This window comes from Amblyomma mixtum, chromosome 6, assembly GCF_055824585.1.
Source record: "Amblyomma mixtum isolate Tamu chromosome 6, ASM5582458v1, whole genome shotgun sequence".
Lineage (NCBI taxonomy): Eukaryota > Metazoa > Arthropoda > Arachnida > Ixodida > Ixodidae > Amblyomma > Amblyomma mixtum.
The window spans coordinates 110,303,435-110,321,085 of NC_143017.1; the positions used below are offsets into that span (position 1 = coordinate 110,303,435).

General features: G+C 44.5%; 1 protein-coding gene across 3 annotated transcripts in view; it reads right to left on the reverse strand.

Annotated features, from left to right (window-relative positions):
- Positions 1–17,651, reverse strand: part of LOC149340024 (protein turtle-like) — a 65,255-nt gene that overhangs the window by 18,884 nt on the left and 28,720 nt on the right. For all 3 annotated transcript variants that reach the window (XM_089548769.1, XM_089548768.1, XM_089548767.1), the window contains exons 7-12: positions 15,607–15,891; positions 14,513–14,628; positions 13,404–13,557; positions 10,017–10,128; positions 8,135–8,313; positions 3,348–3,428 (exon numbers count right to left, since the gene is read on the reverse strand). In XM_089548769.1, coding sequence (XP_089404895.1) covers positions 3,348–3,428; positions 8,135–8,313; positions 10,017–10,128; positions 13,404–13,557; positions 14,513–14,628; positions 15,607–15,891 — 927 coding nt within the window. The remainder of the gene's footprint in view (positions 1–3,347; positions 3,429–8,134; positions 8,314–10,016; positions 10,129–13,403; positions 13,558–14,512; positions 14,629–15,606; positions 15,892–17,651) is intronic.

Sequence of the window (17,651 nt, forward strand, 5' to 3'; positions counted from 1 at the left end):
AATTGTATTTTCAAATATTTTTCATTAGATATAGTATATCTTTTTCATCAACCAGCTGCCTGTTCCTGCTTTGTTTTCGCTCAGTTGGTCAACACAGATGAGCTTGCCCTGGCATGTACAGGTACCGTGCGACCACAACATTTGCTGCCAGGGTGTCCTGACATCACAGAAGTCTTGCGGTGCCATGTTGCCTGGTGTGCCCATCACCGTGTGAGGCGGCATACGCAAAGCTGCCGTGGTGGAGGCATGCAACCTGCAGCAGCAGACATGTTCAGCAGCACAAGGGAGGCAAGGGGGAACAGACAGAAAGGCACACACAGAGAGAGATCCACGAGGAAGCTAGCCCGGCACCATCTCGACAACAGGCACAAGAGCGGAGGACCAACTTTCTGCAACACAAGAAACCAAAAGAAGACATGGGGGGGCAAGCACGAAAGGAACTTAAAACATCAAAAGTTGGCTCCATGCATGCAAAAAAATAATAATACATAAACAAAATTCTAACAATCAAACGCATCAAAAATTTGTCTTTTCTTAACTTACACAGCAAAAGGAGAGCAATTTTGACATCAATGCAGAGCACCAAACAAGCAAAAAAGCCCATGCCAACTGAAAGAAGGAAAAAACAAAGATTTTAAAGAACAGATTTGTGAAATAAACAGACCAAGGAATGTCTTCAAACAACAAAGCAGCCCAGTCGATCCAAACAAAAATGGGTGCTATCTGGTTTCAAGAAACTGATGCCACAGTGCAGTCGCGTTTCTTCGCCGTGTTTCTATTCTGAGAAAAATTGAACAGTCACAAGCTGTACACAGCTATACGTCACACAAATGCTTCCTTAGGCTACCATTAACAAAGCTAGAATTTAAGCAATGCAGGTTGCCTGATCTGCAAAGGTCCAAGAAAAAAACATGTGGCCACTTTGTTTTGCTTTAACAACCACTCATTATTCATGTAATAATGCTTCCTTTGAGCGACATGCATTAGCTAGATGAAACACAACCCACCAGCCAAGCAGATGGTGACATAAAGCATTCTGACACCATAAATGTGCCGCCAGCTATTCAGTGAGCTCACCTTTTGAGATGCACACCGCTTCCCGCGCTAATACTGTAATCCAGCATCTGAGCCCGAACTGCCTAAACTGACGCTCTGCAATGGTGCTATTGCATCCGTGAAAGTTACAACAAAGTGCTTCTCCAGGTATGTTAAACAGACAGCTGTATATAGTGATGAGAGCACTGAACTCACCAACAAGGTGAATGCGCCAGTGTCTATTCACAAAGAGCAGCTGTTCAACTCACTAGAAAAAAAACTAAACACACAGCTATCCCAGTCTAGAGTCTCTGTCCAAATGACAGGGAGCCACACCGTTTGTAACACTTCCAGATCTGACCCAGATTGCTTGAAGGTCCAAAATGGGACATCCAGTCAGCAAACATGGGATGTCAATTTTTGGCGGTCAGGAACTGCAGTGCCTTCCAAACCGTAAATGTAAGTGCGCCTGACGTTAGCATTGGGGTGCCCCTGACCAGACATTTCTGAGACATGCATTGTCTTTTAACAGCCAGAATGCAGATTCAAACCCATTGATTTGGGCCTTGTCGCAGCCATAATGAACAGCAACGATAAAGCACTACTGAGGCTGCTTGCTCTCCAACTCATAATCTAAGGAGGGATTAGAAGTTGGGTAGCAACTACTATTAGGTAAATCTGCCTATGCAGTTGCATTGTAAGTTGCAAGTGCAAGAAGACCTCCTTTTGCACAAAGAGGAAATTCCCAGCAAGAAAGGCCTTCAACTACTTTGACACTCGATTACCTGAAAAAATACCATCAAATATTCAACTGGCATCCAAGAAATGCACACCTTGTGACAAAAAAAGACATTAAGAAATTATCCACCAATACACATCAACATCTGGAAGCTCAGTAAATGATGCATGTTCTCTAGAATGAGTGCTTATTAATTGTTCAGGTAGGTTTGAGTGTTCCAAGTGCACTCAAGAGGATAGATTCAAAATTTTTGACAAGGTACATCCTCTAGAAGACAGCAGAAATTTGGTCAGGAGGTTTTACCACTGCCCAAAAATTCCTGACTTAAGGGAGTCCTACTCTGCATGCAGGTGAAATCGTGTAGAGTTTAGTATCTGCTAGTACAAAAGCAAAGAACTTATATTTGCATTACTTTTTAACATGAGCTTAGTTGAATGCACTGCACGACGAACCTTTGAACAGGATGCCAAGAGGCAAATATACTGCACTCCACAGATCGCAATCAATACACAAATATATTTTTGAATAAACAATCTTAGCTGATTACAGAACTGCACTGAAGGTACCAATTTCCTTCTTGAAACTAGCAAAGTTTGGTTCAAAGGAAAGCTAAATTCTTTTGAATTATCGGCATTAAACAGCAATCTTGTTTTCAGGCTACAAAAGGCAAAGATGACCATAGTGTAGGTATGTGCCAGCTAGTGGGACAATACTGTTTTGAAATATTTTACTACTCTGTACGTGAGGTGGCCAAATACAGCATATAAAGCAATGGTGTCCTCAAGCCCCAGAACACATTTTTTGCACTTGAGCAAACATTTGATTTCAGGTGTCAAATGGTCACTATGATGGTCGTGCCATATCAAAGTTAATTATATTCTAAACATATCCCATTGAAATTTCGCTTATGAGGACTGCGCTGCAATGTCCAAAGCATGTCTAAATATCTAGTACTCCACATAATGTTTGCACTCCGAACTTATACAGATGTCCACTGAATGCCTGAACTGGCTGTTGTTTGTTGGGTACTCCTCAGATGTCTGTGGTCCACTAGGAAGCGAGTGCAAATGCCTGCCTGCCAACATCTTTAGTCGCATCCTATGTCACAGAAATAGCCAATAGGTAAGTGCTGAAAGTGACATTTCCTCATTATATAGCCCCCTGTATTACCATTTCAATAGATCCATGGCTTTCGTTCTTATTTCATCTTTGCTTTGTAATGCGTCCAACAAAGACAGCAGACCCACTTATTATGTATACAGCTCAGTGGGTAACTCACTATTACCATTGCAAGCTTGGGCAGAAATGTGCAAGGAAATACTATCGTCATTCCCTTTTTCTTTCCTTTATGTTTTTGCAGCTACAATTTATCTTTTTCATGTGCTTTGACGTTCCAGCCGAACACAAGGAACATGCAAAGAACCATCGAAAAAGGGTAACATTGAGGCTGAATGAGGCATACAGTTATCCTTAAAATTATATGTCTCACCCTGCAGATACAGAGAGCTTCAGTTCATACTAAAGGCAACAGCAAGAAATCTGCCAGAAATATGAAACTTTCAGTAGCTCCTACCTGTCGGGGTCCTGTTCACAGTGGGGATGTAAGTGGAACCGTAGGCGTCCGTCGGGTAGGCCCCTTCAATGTAATTCCACTCTGCACATGCATTCAACTCAGTTTTAGCCAGCAACCTCATTTGGGAAAATAAACGAGGCGCCGCACAGAGGAACAAAACTAGCATGCAAAAAATCAGAGCTCTTTTCAAAGCACTGAGGAGGGACAGCTGCTGTCTATTCTTTAAAGGGACACTGAGGAGAAATTGAAGTTGGCTTGTATCGACAGAATACCAGCTCCTGATTACGAAAACGCCACTCATACCGACAACAAAGCTCTTGTAACATAGAAAAGAGCAAGAACCAAAATACAGGTATCGCCGCCACAGGCCAAACTCGCAAGTACAAGCGTGATAGCGTCATAGGACAAAGCAGTGTTGCTAGAACCAAAGGCTCTAGCAACTCTAGGACCCGAGAAGCCACAAATCACTGAGGCGCAGCCAATGTATGCGCAAATCTCCTTGACGTCGCCAGATGGCGCCACGTGCCCGGCAGCTACGCACGCGCCTGAAGCATCAGGACCAATCAGCGTCTGCTCACCGGCGTTAGGCGAGCTCCCGGTATTCCGCTAGCGGTAACAATTAAGGTACACGGTATGCTAAAGGTGTCTATTTGCGAGAACTTCGTTGACGACTTCGAGAACGAGATCCATCGTAAAGCTGGCAAAACGCCAGTGCAAACGTAAGCGAAGCGACTGTAGTGACGGCCGCAATAGCCGATAGATGCCTTCAACGTGCGGCTGGCGGTAGCTTTCTTTTCAGCTGCTACTAGGCCGCACTGCTGGCCGCCAGAAATCACGGAGTCTGCGTTACGTCATGTTCACGTCATGTTTTACGTCACTTAGTCCTGTGTCGTCACAGGAGAATCCCAAGTTTGAATCAGAGCGGCGGGAAAAACTTTTTCAACTTCGAATCCAAATTTCTTAGAAATAAACGCATCTTTCGCAGCCGGCCAAGTGGCAACAAAGCCATGACATGCCGAACTATCGGATTTTGCTAAAAAAAAATATTAATAGTGCTCTCCTCACTGTCCCTTTAACTTTCTGATGCCTAGTGCAGGCACAGTTCTCAGTGCTCGCATACAATAAATGATGTGCTCAAACATGGCTCCAATGGACTTGTTCCAATGGGACACAGACCAGAAATCCAAACACGTCCCTGTGCAAAGATCAACATTGGATGAACATAGGAGGTACACGGGTCCTCAGGATTCATTTCTGGGCGTCAAAAAGGCACCAGCCAACACAGGCCCAGAACATTTATTTCCAGGCATTTGAAATCTTTTCATCTGTGCAAATGCAAAAGAGAATTATGCAAAGATGCCCAACAGCACTTAATTTAATGACGGATATGTGTGCAACAATACAGTTAAAGATCTAAACACTCTTTGACAAAACTGAAAGACCAGCAGGTGTGTGTAACTTTCCCATGGATACTGCCGTGAAGTCTTACTGTCCTTTCTTTGTTCAGTCAATTGGTTCTGTTACTTTCATGCCTTTGGCACACAGTGTCGTCAATTTTCATTTTTCTTCATGCAGCCTTATCACAACATGACTAGTTTATTTACAGATGATCAAGACTGCAATGTGTATTTATATGATATGGTCAAGATTGTCTCTACCTTACACATATGCTACCTAAAAAGTTTGTCATACTTAAACAGAGTGTAGCCAAGAGGTGTGTGGCACATATTTTGGTTCAGCTGCCAACTGCAAACACCACTACCACTGCTGTCGAGTCTCTCATAGTGCTTAAGCTCGGTTTAAAAAAAACTTCGTTTGAAAAACCTTAATTCGTCTGCCTTCCTGCCCGTCTACTTGTCATCAATTGCGACAGCTGCACAATGTGTTGAGGCTGATTGTGCCAAGGCATTATGCAAGGCGCACTTCACATGAAAAGGCACAAAATATACATGGGTCAAGGGGACCCTATTTTGCTGCAAAAATTATATGTGCTGTAGATGTCTGTTAGACAGCCAAAGCAATTACAGTTAGTTTAGTTTAGTTTATGGGGTTTAACATACCAAAGCGACTAAGGCTATGAGAGACGCCGTAGTGGAGGGCTCCGGAAATTTCGACCACCTGGAGTTCTTTAACGTGCACTGACATCGCACAGTACACGGGCCTCTAGAATTTCTCCTCCAAAGAAATTCCAGCCACCGCGGCCGGGATCGAACCCGCGTCTTTCGGGTCAGCAGCCGAGCACCATAACCACTGAGCCACCGCGGCGGCGTTGAGCCCACTTATAATGGCCATAAATATAATGACCACTCGCTTATTACAAACGAGTGTGGAGCTACTATCAAAATACACATTGGGGCAATGACAATCCATCTCAGATATAACAAACAACTGTGCCCACACCACTCAGTCATATAGAACAAGGAGGTGCCATAAATTCACCCTCAAAGACGAAAAACTCGCGCTTCCCACTTAGCGCAGAGACCAAAGAGTGTCTCTCAGTCCTTCGACACCGCCTGGACAGAACCTGCCAACCAAAAAAAGCAAGAGGTGGCACTGAAAGTGTATGTAACCACCGAATGGGCACTGGAATTCTCTTGGACGTCCCATGGACGTCCTAAACGTCCATAGGACGTTCAAAGAAGTTTCAGTGCCCATTGGGCACCGGCAAAGCGCTCACCAGCGGTCTACAGGGCGAACTATTACCTGCGTGTGCACCGGCTGCACGAAGCAACCCAAATGCACGCAGAAGCAATGTGGATGCGAGACAGTGGCAGCATCTGAAGTGAAGCCACCGTGCATGCTCGTGGATCAACTAACAGCAGCGATTTGAAAAGTTTGAATGCTTTGCTGGCCACGCTGGTCACGTGATATGTGTAACCTGCCCCACTCGGCTTCCCACTTTTGTACCACTACCCCTTTCAGGCAGAGCCAGATAGCACCCCAGATAACCACTTATGTCCTTTGAACATCCTAAGAATGCCTAGTGCTGAATATTGTGTACTTCTTATAGACATCCCAATTAGTGCACAGAATGCACCGGAGATGTTCCATAGACCATCAGAAATGCATCGGTACCTCTAGCATAGGATGTGCATTAGATCAAATGGTTGGATATTTGACGCATCCATGGGATATCCATGATCATATAATGTTCTTCTAATGGATATCCTAATTTGTCCATGGAACACACTGAAGATATTCTATAGATCACCAAAAGTGCTTCTTTACCCCTACTAATGGATGTGCACTAGACCTCGCAGTTGGATGTTTGTCGCATCCACTGGATGGCCACAAAAGCTACATAGCCAGCGTTGCAGAGCAGCAATGTCGCGTGCCGCAGCCTGCGCCGTCGTCTGCTATCTTGGATAACTAAAATGGTAAATTGGTTTTTGAGGAAAGGAAATGGCGCAGTATCTGTCTCACATATCTCAGTGGACACTGAACCACACCATAAGAAAAAGAAGGAAGGTGGGTGTGAAAGAAGAGAGAAAGAGGTGCCGCAGTGTAGGTCTCCGAATAATTTCGACCACGGGGATCTTTAACCCGCACTGACACGGCGCTGTCAAGTTCGCTGAACTTTCTGCGGTGTCATCCAGCCTCCAGCACAGGGCATGGAACCGCGGACGCACGACACGACGCATGTCGGTGGCTGCTCTATTGTTGCTGGTGGCATCATCGCCAGAACGCTCGTTCCGTCTCCGGTTTGCCTCCCCACCACAGATACTTTCTAGCGCGCAGCGTTCTACGGTGCACTGTTTGAATGTCAGCAGTCGGTGTGTTTGCGGCCAGTGCATGTTTTTTTTTTTTTAACCTTCTCGCGTCCCTGCGGATCACTGTGAGGATGCAGGTGTACGGTGGCCGATCGGTGTACACGGTGCAGCCGAAACACTTTTTTGCACTCATGCGCTGCACAACTTTCATTGCTGCATGGGCCCAGGAAAGATAGATAATGCTGTGGAAGACACGTACAGTCAGACACAAGTAAATTTGTGGCAGCGCGTCATGGCTGGCCAGATGTTGCCACAGATGACTACGAATGCGCAGACAACAACATTGCAGAGCCATGCTCTGATGAAGCCACTGTATGTAGTATGAGCACTCCTCTACCGCTAGGAATCTGATTAATGTGGCCAATTTGCCACCAGCTGTCATGGACGCTACAAGCACAATTAGTTTTATTCTGTCCCTGAAGCAGATTGTTGGCAGCAAATATCTCGGCGAGAAGAACATAACCGCCATGGAAAGCCTAGAAAGTGCAACGGTAGGGTCTGCTTTGAAGAAATAGAAGGGGATGATTGGCTGTAATATGGAGTCCACTTACTATGAGCATCTGATACAGTGAACGCCACCCGCATGATCGTCTGGTTCGGTATAACTGGGTTCGACTGTAATTTTGGAATTCCTAAGAAAACAAGTTTTCCTTGCTTGTTTTTTCTCGTTATAAAAAAAAAAATGTGCTGTCAAAACTCAGGACTACCATGTCACCAGTACAGTCATTCTACCAACTATACAAAGCAGAACAGGGCTAGCAGAAATCAGAGCCAGGCCAAATTTACCACTTCAAGCAGAAACAATTGCAAGCTCAAGTGTTTGAACAATTGCTAAGGTCAAGTAGATTTTGAAGAAGTATATAACTACAATTAACAATTCCTTTCTACCTGCACAGCTCTGTTCAGGTGGATGTTCAGTGTGAATAGCATTCCCTGCTTTGAAGTCTACTTCTCAAGTGACACCTCCCAAACAGCACCAAGTGTGTTCAAAAAGGAGCCCCCGCAGGCGGCACTCACTGGTGGTGTTTGCGCGCACAATGTCGCTGTAGAGCCCATCGCCAAAGGCATTGCGGGAGAGCACCTGGAACTCATACTGGGACTCGGGCTGCAGGTTGTGGATGGTCAGCGTGATGGCGTTGTCTGGGTACACCCGGATGGTGCGCCACTCCATCTCACCTTGCCCCACCAGTCGGTACCTGCACCAGTAACACCCATCACTTGCACCTTCCTCCCAGCCTAGGACACAAACCAGGCACTGCCCCCGGCACTGAACAAAATTAACAGCAGCCACTCGTCATTGTCTCCAGGCAGGTTTAACTGTCAGGACAGGCTACCAAAACAACTATACTGCACCTGTACAGTAGCAACTTGGGCACACAAGTCAACGCATCAGTGCCAATCAAGAAACAATATCGCCGCAAATCTTTGTAGCGTTCGTTTACCAGATGTCGCGTAGTGGTGACTGCAGTCCGGCGAACAGGAAAACAACGAGGATGTCTTCGAAACGGAACTCTTTATTTGGGCTGACTTGCGCCCGCAAAGAACTGAATCACTCGGCGGTGGCGTAGCAACAAGCGTGCTCGGCGGTCGTCCAACAGAATGCCCGCCGCTGTCGGCCGTGCTCTTTTTAAAGGTGATAGCGAACATTCGAGATAAAGCTTAGGAAGTTACTAGAACCTTCTGGCGCAAACTAGAATCGGCTCCGTCCGGATGCGATCAATCGAGATAAATCTAGGCACGTCTTGAGTCACAAACGAAGCGATAATGCGGCGCGTCGGCAGCCTTGAAGCATGAACAAACAAATACTACAAACGAACGCTACAAAGATTCGCGGCAATATACAGCAGACTCCCTTTAAAGGGAAGCTGAAGACAACTCCAGCCATTTAGTGTTTTCAGTAAAAATTTATTCTCTGGCTCTTTGTGGCTATGCTGACATTTGCCTGGCAGCAAAACATGCATTTATTATCAACAAGAAAATTGGATTTAAAAATCTTCCTGCCAGTGGTATCAGTGGTGTATGATGATCTGATGTGTCCCATGCTGCTGGGTCACGTCACATCACCTACCATTTCCTACCTACCATTTCCACTGTATACACTCAAAGCACTGCAGAAGATAAAATGTGTACAATATTCATGATATTGCAAGGTGAGTGCAACAGAAAGAAAAATAGAAAAACACTTCAACACAGTAACATAGTGCAGATAAAATAACAGAAGGCACTTTACCAAAAAGAATACTCTTAGCTTAAAATCAAAACCAAAATCTATCAAAACAATACTTCAAGTATATCAGAAAAATATACCTCGAATACTTTTAAAAGAATGGGTAGGCATATTTTGCTGCATAACTTCAAACTGATTTAAAGTAGATGGAGGAAGAAGACAATAACTAAGCACTTGAAAGATGTAATTTGTGCATGGATGTAGAACGTGCCAGCATTCACTGCACTCTGTCGAGAATTGGTAGGATTTTCATGTAAGTTAGCGATATCTGTCCCCAACAAATTGTTTTGTTTTAGCTGTAATTTGTTTGACTCAAGAATACCAAATTCATATATTTTGTTCACCTCCAGGATGTGATATCCCGAGAAGTGAACAAAATATGAGGGCCTGTTTATTTCTGCAAATAATGGTCGAGACTCCCCGCACAAAATAATCAGTCAACAATTGATGCAAAGAGACCACAATATGTAAAAAATTTTCTTTCATTTGGCAATGTGTACTGAAACCTAATTCCCTGATATATAGCCAAAAGCAGAGTTTTTATACTGCTTACGGTATTGCTTTTTTTTTCTTTCTGCGCTTCTACAGACTACAGTGCCTACACAAATGTACACAGCAGAGTTTCATCCCCCAAGCAATCTTCCAACCCATGCAGAGAGGCAGACCGCCCACCAGAGGACGTAGGTCTGTGGATGGCCCCCGTCGTAGCCAGGCAGCCAGGAGACAGTGGCAGCAAAGGCGCTCGTGTTCACCGATACGTTGGTGGGTGCATGAGGAGTAGTGCCTGCATAAGAGCCAACCACACGGATACTCACCACCCTGCTACCTAAGAATGCATCAAAGCACTAAAAGAGCTAGAACTGAAGCTTTCAAAATGGTCTCGCCAATGGCAAGAAAGGTGCCAAGATAAAAAGAAATTGCCAAGAAAGTAGTTCAAGTTAAAATTTGAAACCCTTAGCCCTGAACAGCTCGAAATATACAGTCAATACCATGACGGAAAGAAAGGATTTTATAAATATATTTACTTCAGTACCCTAAAGGACCAATAGCGCACTACATAGGGAATGGGGGAGCAATGCAACAACACCATATGCAGTTAAGGGGGGACACTGGTCTTGAAAAGAAAATTTTATTAATTTAGTCATAGTTATGAAATTTCCAGGGCACATGTGGCAGCATAAGCTTGCCGTCCTGGTTAGCTCAATTGGTAGAGCGACTGCTCCGGTGTAGCGGTGGTCCTGGGTTCGAACCCCGGACCAGGACGAATTTTTCTTTAACTACGAAGTTTCTGAGAAAGCTGTATAGCTTTCCTTTGTAGCCGTATGGCTGCGCTCGGGTGGATGCAAATGAGTAATTACTCCCTTATTACAAATCTACTCCACCTTGGGGGATTCCCCTAAACATTTGGCAAACATGTATTTTTGTGCGCTGATTCTAGATATGTCATTTAATTTCATGTAAAACAATTCCTTGAGCACTTATGCACATTTTATGCAAGTATTTTGCGGAGAGTTTTGAAGAAAATTTGCTGCAGGAAACTCGCTGAAATGTATGCCATTGGGTTCTCTTGACACCAAGGAATACAATAAGGGTAAAATTATCATCCTGGCTCTCATAGAACTTGAGTAACAGGGTACTGAAGCTGCCACTTCAGAAACAGGAATACACACTTTCCTTCTCATTTCTGAAGCGACAACTTCAAAACTCTATAACTTAAGTTCTATGACAGGCAGGAAGACAATTTCACCCTTATTGTATTCCTTGGTGTCAAGAGAACCCGATGGCATACATTTCAGCGAGTTTCCTGCAGCAAATTTTCTTCAAAATTCTCCGCAAAATACTAGCATAGAAAGTGCATAAGTGCTCAAGGAATTGTTTTACATGAAATTAAATGACATATTTAGAATCAGCACACAAAAATACATAATCCCTGAAGATTTTAGTAACTGTGACTTCATTAATAAAAATTTTTTTTTCAAGACCAGTGTCCCCCCTTAAATGGCAAACAAAAAAACTTCATTAGTTCAGAAGAAATTAAATATAGTATGCCCAGCAGATAAACTACATTTCATTCCCGTGCAGATATGAAAGCCAAGAGCACTTTCACTTTACAATAAACCATTGCCTGTATGAGAAAACATTCCCACCCGTACATGTGGAAGCAAATGCTGCCATTAACCCTTTGTGGTCTTAACTGGGGTCGCCCGACAACATGACTCGGCCATAGTGGTCCTTTGTCGAGCACCATTCGACAAGCTTTTCCGCGGATGAACTGCGCACATTTTGTCTTGCCACACAGGATGCGCCATCTTGCAGAGAGTGTATAAACTTGTTTTTAGTTTTTGCTTTTTCTCACATTACAAGCAGCGCATGAGTGTCTTGGTTTGGCACGTTCCAGTGTTCTGTGGCTCTGTTTGCAAGCTGCTGGCAGCAAAGCATGGTCACGTTCTCGCAGTGTGCTATCGAAAAATTGCCAGGCTTTCAACCAAAGTGAACATAATTTTAGTGAGGAAGAGAACTATGTGCCTCCATAGGATGATGAAGACAGTGATTCCACTGAATCAAGTGGTGGCAGTAAAGAAGACAACTGCGCTGAAGACAGCGACTCTGGCACCAGCTATGCATTTTCTCACAAGGGTATGAAATGGCAGCGAGAGCTGTTTTTCTGGCTTCCGGAAGTTTCCATCGTGAACAGCTTCACCTTCATTTTGATGAGATGCAGCAGCTCAAACAGGGCCTAAAAGTGCAGCGACACCGGCACTATCGCAGCACTCTTGAAGTAAGAATTAATTAACGGGGTTTTACTGTAGTGTAGCATAGCTGCTGCTACCACTACCACTGTAGCTCATTTGGTAAGCGCTATAGGCGACGTCGGAAGCCACAAGTTGGGACTCCAGCGGCGGCATGTGGCTGTCTTTACTTCTGACCCCTTCTGAATTACCTCGTATCAAAAAGGAATTCTACAATTACTTTCTTCTCAAAAGCAAAAGCCATAGTACAAAAAGAAATAATAAATAAATAATGTTTGCCTATGCCTTCTGTGGCCTCAGTATAGTATTTGTTAACTTGTACACATAGTGATTATGTAATCAAGGAGGAGCCTTTAATACTAGAACTATATTCAGCACAAGAACGTTGCCTCTGCATGTTTCATGGCTTTGGCAGCACAGCAAGGAACTACTAAAATAGAGCATATATCTGTCTCCTTAAAAAGTTGCTGTGGCAATGGACAGATGACACTGCATGATCTTTTGCAGCAAGGCCTGTTCCAGGCCTTTCCTGTGCTGCATTAAAGGTGCACTGAAGAGGATTCTGAACTTGTCTTTTTGCCGTGGGAACTCGATCTACCCGTTCCTAGCATTCTTAGAAACTGTGACCTATAGCCCTGTGTGGCCGATTTCCATAATTAAATCGAATTAACGTCCGGCTCCCGCCTTTATTTTTTGAATTCTCCCCGTACGGTGGGCGGAGTCGACCAACGCATGAAGTGCCTTTCAGCCAGCTTCGTGGAGGCTTTGCTTTCGCTTTATTTTGTTTTTTAGGTTTCCATGAATAAATAGTTTCATTCGCAGATAATATAGCCGAAAAATAAGCCCGAAGAAATAAAAATATGCGCGGACTATATGCTACTACGGGCTACTACATATTACTCCGCCGATGGCAGAGCGGCAAGCCGCCACGGGACTGGGTGAAAGGCGCTCCCCACGTTGGTCGACTCCGCCCACCGTACAGGGGAGAATTAAAAAAAAAAAGGCGGGAGCCGGACATTAATTCGATTTACTGAGGAAAATCGGCCACAAGGGCAATAAATCTAAGTTTCTAAGAAAGCTCGGAACGTGTAGATCGAGTTCCCGCGGCAAGAAGACAAGTTCAGATTCCTCTTCAGTGCACCTTTAAGTTCAACTGCCACCCTCAGTCAAGTAATGCTGCTCAAGATATTTTTGGAGTAAAGCATAGATGTAGTTTTTTTCCTTCTTCCACCCCGTTTAGTCACACCTAGGGGCTATCCAAGGTAACTGGCAGAACAAAAGAATGAGGAGGAGGGGAAGAAAGACGCACTCTCAACCAGCAGCAGGGTGCTGGTGACCAGGGTGGCCACATCATTCTGCAGCACGCACTCGTAGCGCCCATGGTCCTCCTTCTGCAGGCTGTGGATGATCAGCTTGCCCTTGCTGACACTGTGGCGGCCCTTGGGGAGCTTCTTGCCATCCGCCTGCATACATGCCATCACCATCACTATTCAATACAAACAGGTCCTTTACCCAGTCACAGCTAAAATTCAGGGGGGCGCTTTGCAGACCTAAAGTGCGGTGAGGCAAAAGCCTAAAGAGCGGAGTTGCTGCTTGTGTCACTGATGTGTGGTTAAGATGTTAAGCTACGCCTCTAAGAGTGGAACCCCACAGCGTCTTGCAACGCTGCCAGCGAGTCCACAGAACGCCATCACCCCTTCGCTCTACGCCTTGCTCGTTCATAAATTGGTTTTTGAGGGAAGGAAATATATTTGTCTCACATATGTCGGTGGACACCTGAACCTCTGGAAGGAAGGAAGACACCCTATTCACTAGAGGCGCCTTTTGAAACCATGGAGCTGGCATGGCTGGCATGGCGGAGTGGTTAGCGTGCTGGTCACGGAGACCCTGGTTGATTCCCCAACTTGACAGATTTCCTACTCGGCTTTATTTGCTAATTTATTCATTTATTGTACTTGGAGCATCACTGTACCATCCCTTTAATTGGTTGCATGGTTACTAGCCAAAGTACAATTGGCCCTATTTGAAATTCGGGCACTGAGACGTCACGACCATTTCGACCAATTGAAAAGCATGACACTTCTGTCGACAACTCCTGCTTACAACGATGAGGCATTAAAGGCTTCTGCCTTAATACCGCAATGCAAAAAAAAAAAAAACACAAGGCCCTGTAGGCATTCCTCACCACTTCATCACTGTCAAAGCGAACCCTCTGTTTTCTTGGGGAGTTACAAGACACAATCAACAAATCAGGAGTCTTACTCGCGCATAGAGCATGATTAATTCTGTCATGTGGTACAGTGCAGCTACACTCCCACAGACCAGGCATTATTTTTGAATGTGTGCTTTCCAAGCCTCGACGCCTTCTCGCCAGCCCCGAGTGCTTTAAGTGCAGCAGAAAAGATGAAAATGGCTCACCCTCCTCCAGGAGATGGTTGGCGTTGGGTGACCTTTGCCCTCGCAAGGCATGGTGACCTCTGCATTCTTCGGCTGCTGGTAGAGCTCCTTAGGCTTCACTGAGAACATGGGCGGTTCTAAAGGGGGCACAGTACAAATTCATCTCTCAGTTGAGCGAAAACAATACATTTCACAAAACACAGGTACTGCCAAGCAACAGTAAACAAGGTCTGATACAAATCTGAAGAAAACACATCCACCTAATGCAAGGTTTCAAGCACACACCAACTTTTCTATTGCTTTAATAAGAATTAATTGAGATAAAGCACGCAGTACCGAAAATCACACCAAGAATGCACAGAAACAGACAGACCTTACACCCTAAGAGATGCCCCCTTTTTTCATTTCCTGTAGAATACATGCACGGGACCCACTGGAATCAATGATTCACAGATCGAGTCATTGTTTGAGGAGGAAAAGGACAGACATGGAAAAGGAGGCTGTGATAGCACACGAGTTATGTAGCTTCCAGTGATGCCCTCTATTCAAGTTCAAGTTCTTTACTGAGTCCATATTGCCCGAGATTAACATGGTCAAACCATGTGATTGTGGGACATAAAATATGAATACTTCAGCAAGTGTAACAATATCATACTGCATGCAGAAGTTATAGCAAAGAGTGAGTTAGGGGCAAGTAAATCATGCAGTCGACGTAACGAACACAAAGAGACAAGGACAGAGCAAGGCAACCGCAGCATTGTCTTACTCTGTCCGTGTCTCTTAGCTCAGTTCATTTAATCATGAGTTACGAATTAGCCCAGATCAATACCATACTAAATCACGCGACTATGTATTTTTGTAGGAGAGGCAAAAGCTGGTCAAGCAGTAATCCCACCGTTTTCTCCTAGCTTTCCTCATCCTATCTGCTAAAAATTGAAGGCATTATTATTACTGAAGGCATCTGAATGATGCATACACCAAGTGTCCTCGCAGCCAACTGCTTACGTGAGTAAGACCAACAGCGGTAAACTCAAATGCCTTTGGTGAGTCTGTGAATACACACAGTCGCTCTGCCCTGGGCAAAGAAGTGGCTACCAAGAAAAAATTGCACTGACCTCGCACGAGCACCTCCATGACAGCAGAGGAACCCCCCGTGGAGTGAATATTGAACGGGGAGCACAGGTAGCGCCCCTGGTGCTCGTATGACACCCTCTGGAAGAACAGTGAACCGTTGCTCAGGTTGACGACGCCATTGAGGGCGTTTGCCTCGAAAGGCCGGTTGTCCTTGAACCAGGTGACAAACTGGATGGGTGGGTTGGCCTGGATGTAGCAGCGCACCACTCCTGACAGGTTCAGCGGCATGTACTGGAAGGCGGGCGTGAAGTTCACTCGCGCTGGGTCTGCACATGGGGAGCAAGCTGTCAGCACCGCACGATGGCTTTGCCACTTGCAGCCCAGCCGTGAGGAAGGCCATGCCAAATACTCCTGTTTCACAACGTCACTGATGCGTCAACACAACGTCAACAACGTCACAATGTGTCACAACATCAACACCAAGTAACATGCAGTTGGAACCAAATGGGTTCCATTTGGTTCCAACTGGAACCAACTGGAAATTGTTCCATAAACCAGTTGGGCTGGGAAAGATTTTCGCCAGGGTTGAGATAAATGAAACAGCATCCTATGACCGAGCTTGGCAGGCAATTTTACTGCATTGAACATTATGATGCTGTAACAGAGCAACATGCAGATGTGGGCTAATAATGACACACAGCATGAACACATGTAATCTCCATTTCTGCCTTACTGAAAATACCTTTAAAAAATGTAAACCCATCAATTCATTTTGGACATCATTGGAACCACCAGTAGTCACTGCTCCGATACTACTCATACTATAATTATCACTGCCAAATGAGAAGATACTTCGTTTCGTCACACAAGCTCTACATCACACATTTGACAAGCATATTATTGCTGTTGCTTTGAAGATTTTCAAATTTGTTATTTTCATGTATTTTATGTGCATATTACACATTTGTACTCTGATTAGTAATGTTCAAGCAGGCTTATAGTAACTTGTTCAGACCTGAGCAAGAGTTTGGTTTCTCAGTGTTAATCAATACATATCTATTAAGTCTGGGTGTTCTCATGAACATACACAAAAGCCCTGCTGCCATAGGCTCAACAGTTCTTTCTCTATACCTTTCTCCATGCTATGCGGTTGTTTCTATGCCTTAAAAAGCATGCAACGACATATTACGACAAACATTAGTAACAATACATAAGTGGAAGAATACATATCTCAATCAAAAGTACAAGTAATCTTGTGGTGAAGCATGGGAGTAGGAAGTTGATTTAGACAAAACAACCAACTTGGACGGCTGCTCGGAGCACCCTTATTGCTACAGTTCTTGAAAAGGTGGCTGTGTAGGAGCACATTAAGCATCCTTTTATTTCCAATGGCACTTAGGCTACAGAACTTATATATTTTGTAGAAACACCATAAAAGACGGATATGCATTGTAATGTATGTGGGCTCTGACGAGGATATGCACACTTATTTCACACGCTGCCGTTGTTGCTTTGTCGATAAGGCGGAGGACTTTGTCAAGCATTTCAATGGCTTCCTGCTAGTGACCCACAGTTATTGTACACTTCTTTTTGTTGACAAAATATAGAAGCGGGACTGCCTTACAGGATCATACAGGAAAGAGCTCTCAAGAGCAGCCACCACAACCAAGCACCACTGAGAGATTCTTTATTTGTACTTGAAGGCTTAAGAAGCCCTACCCTCACAATCCTAGTGTAATGAAAACAGCCACTCATCATTAAGGTCCCTAATTTTCTGTAGGAAAAAATTTTAAACTCTACAAATTAGGAGCAAAAATTCTGCAATATTAAGCAGGAACAACACGTCCAAAATAAATATACGCTTACATATAAAACATGCATTTTTTTTTCTCCTTCCCTACTCCTCAGTGCTAATAATTCTCTGCCTTCACTTCTTTCCCAGCGGCCCATGCCTCCTTCTCGCCAGTGTGTGCCATGTGCTTCGCCTCGATGACCCAATGTCGTTGAGAGGTCACCTTTTCCTCGCAGCTCAAAAGTCTGATGGCTGAGCTTGCTGTTGGTACTTCGAAGAACAGCGAAAAAAAAA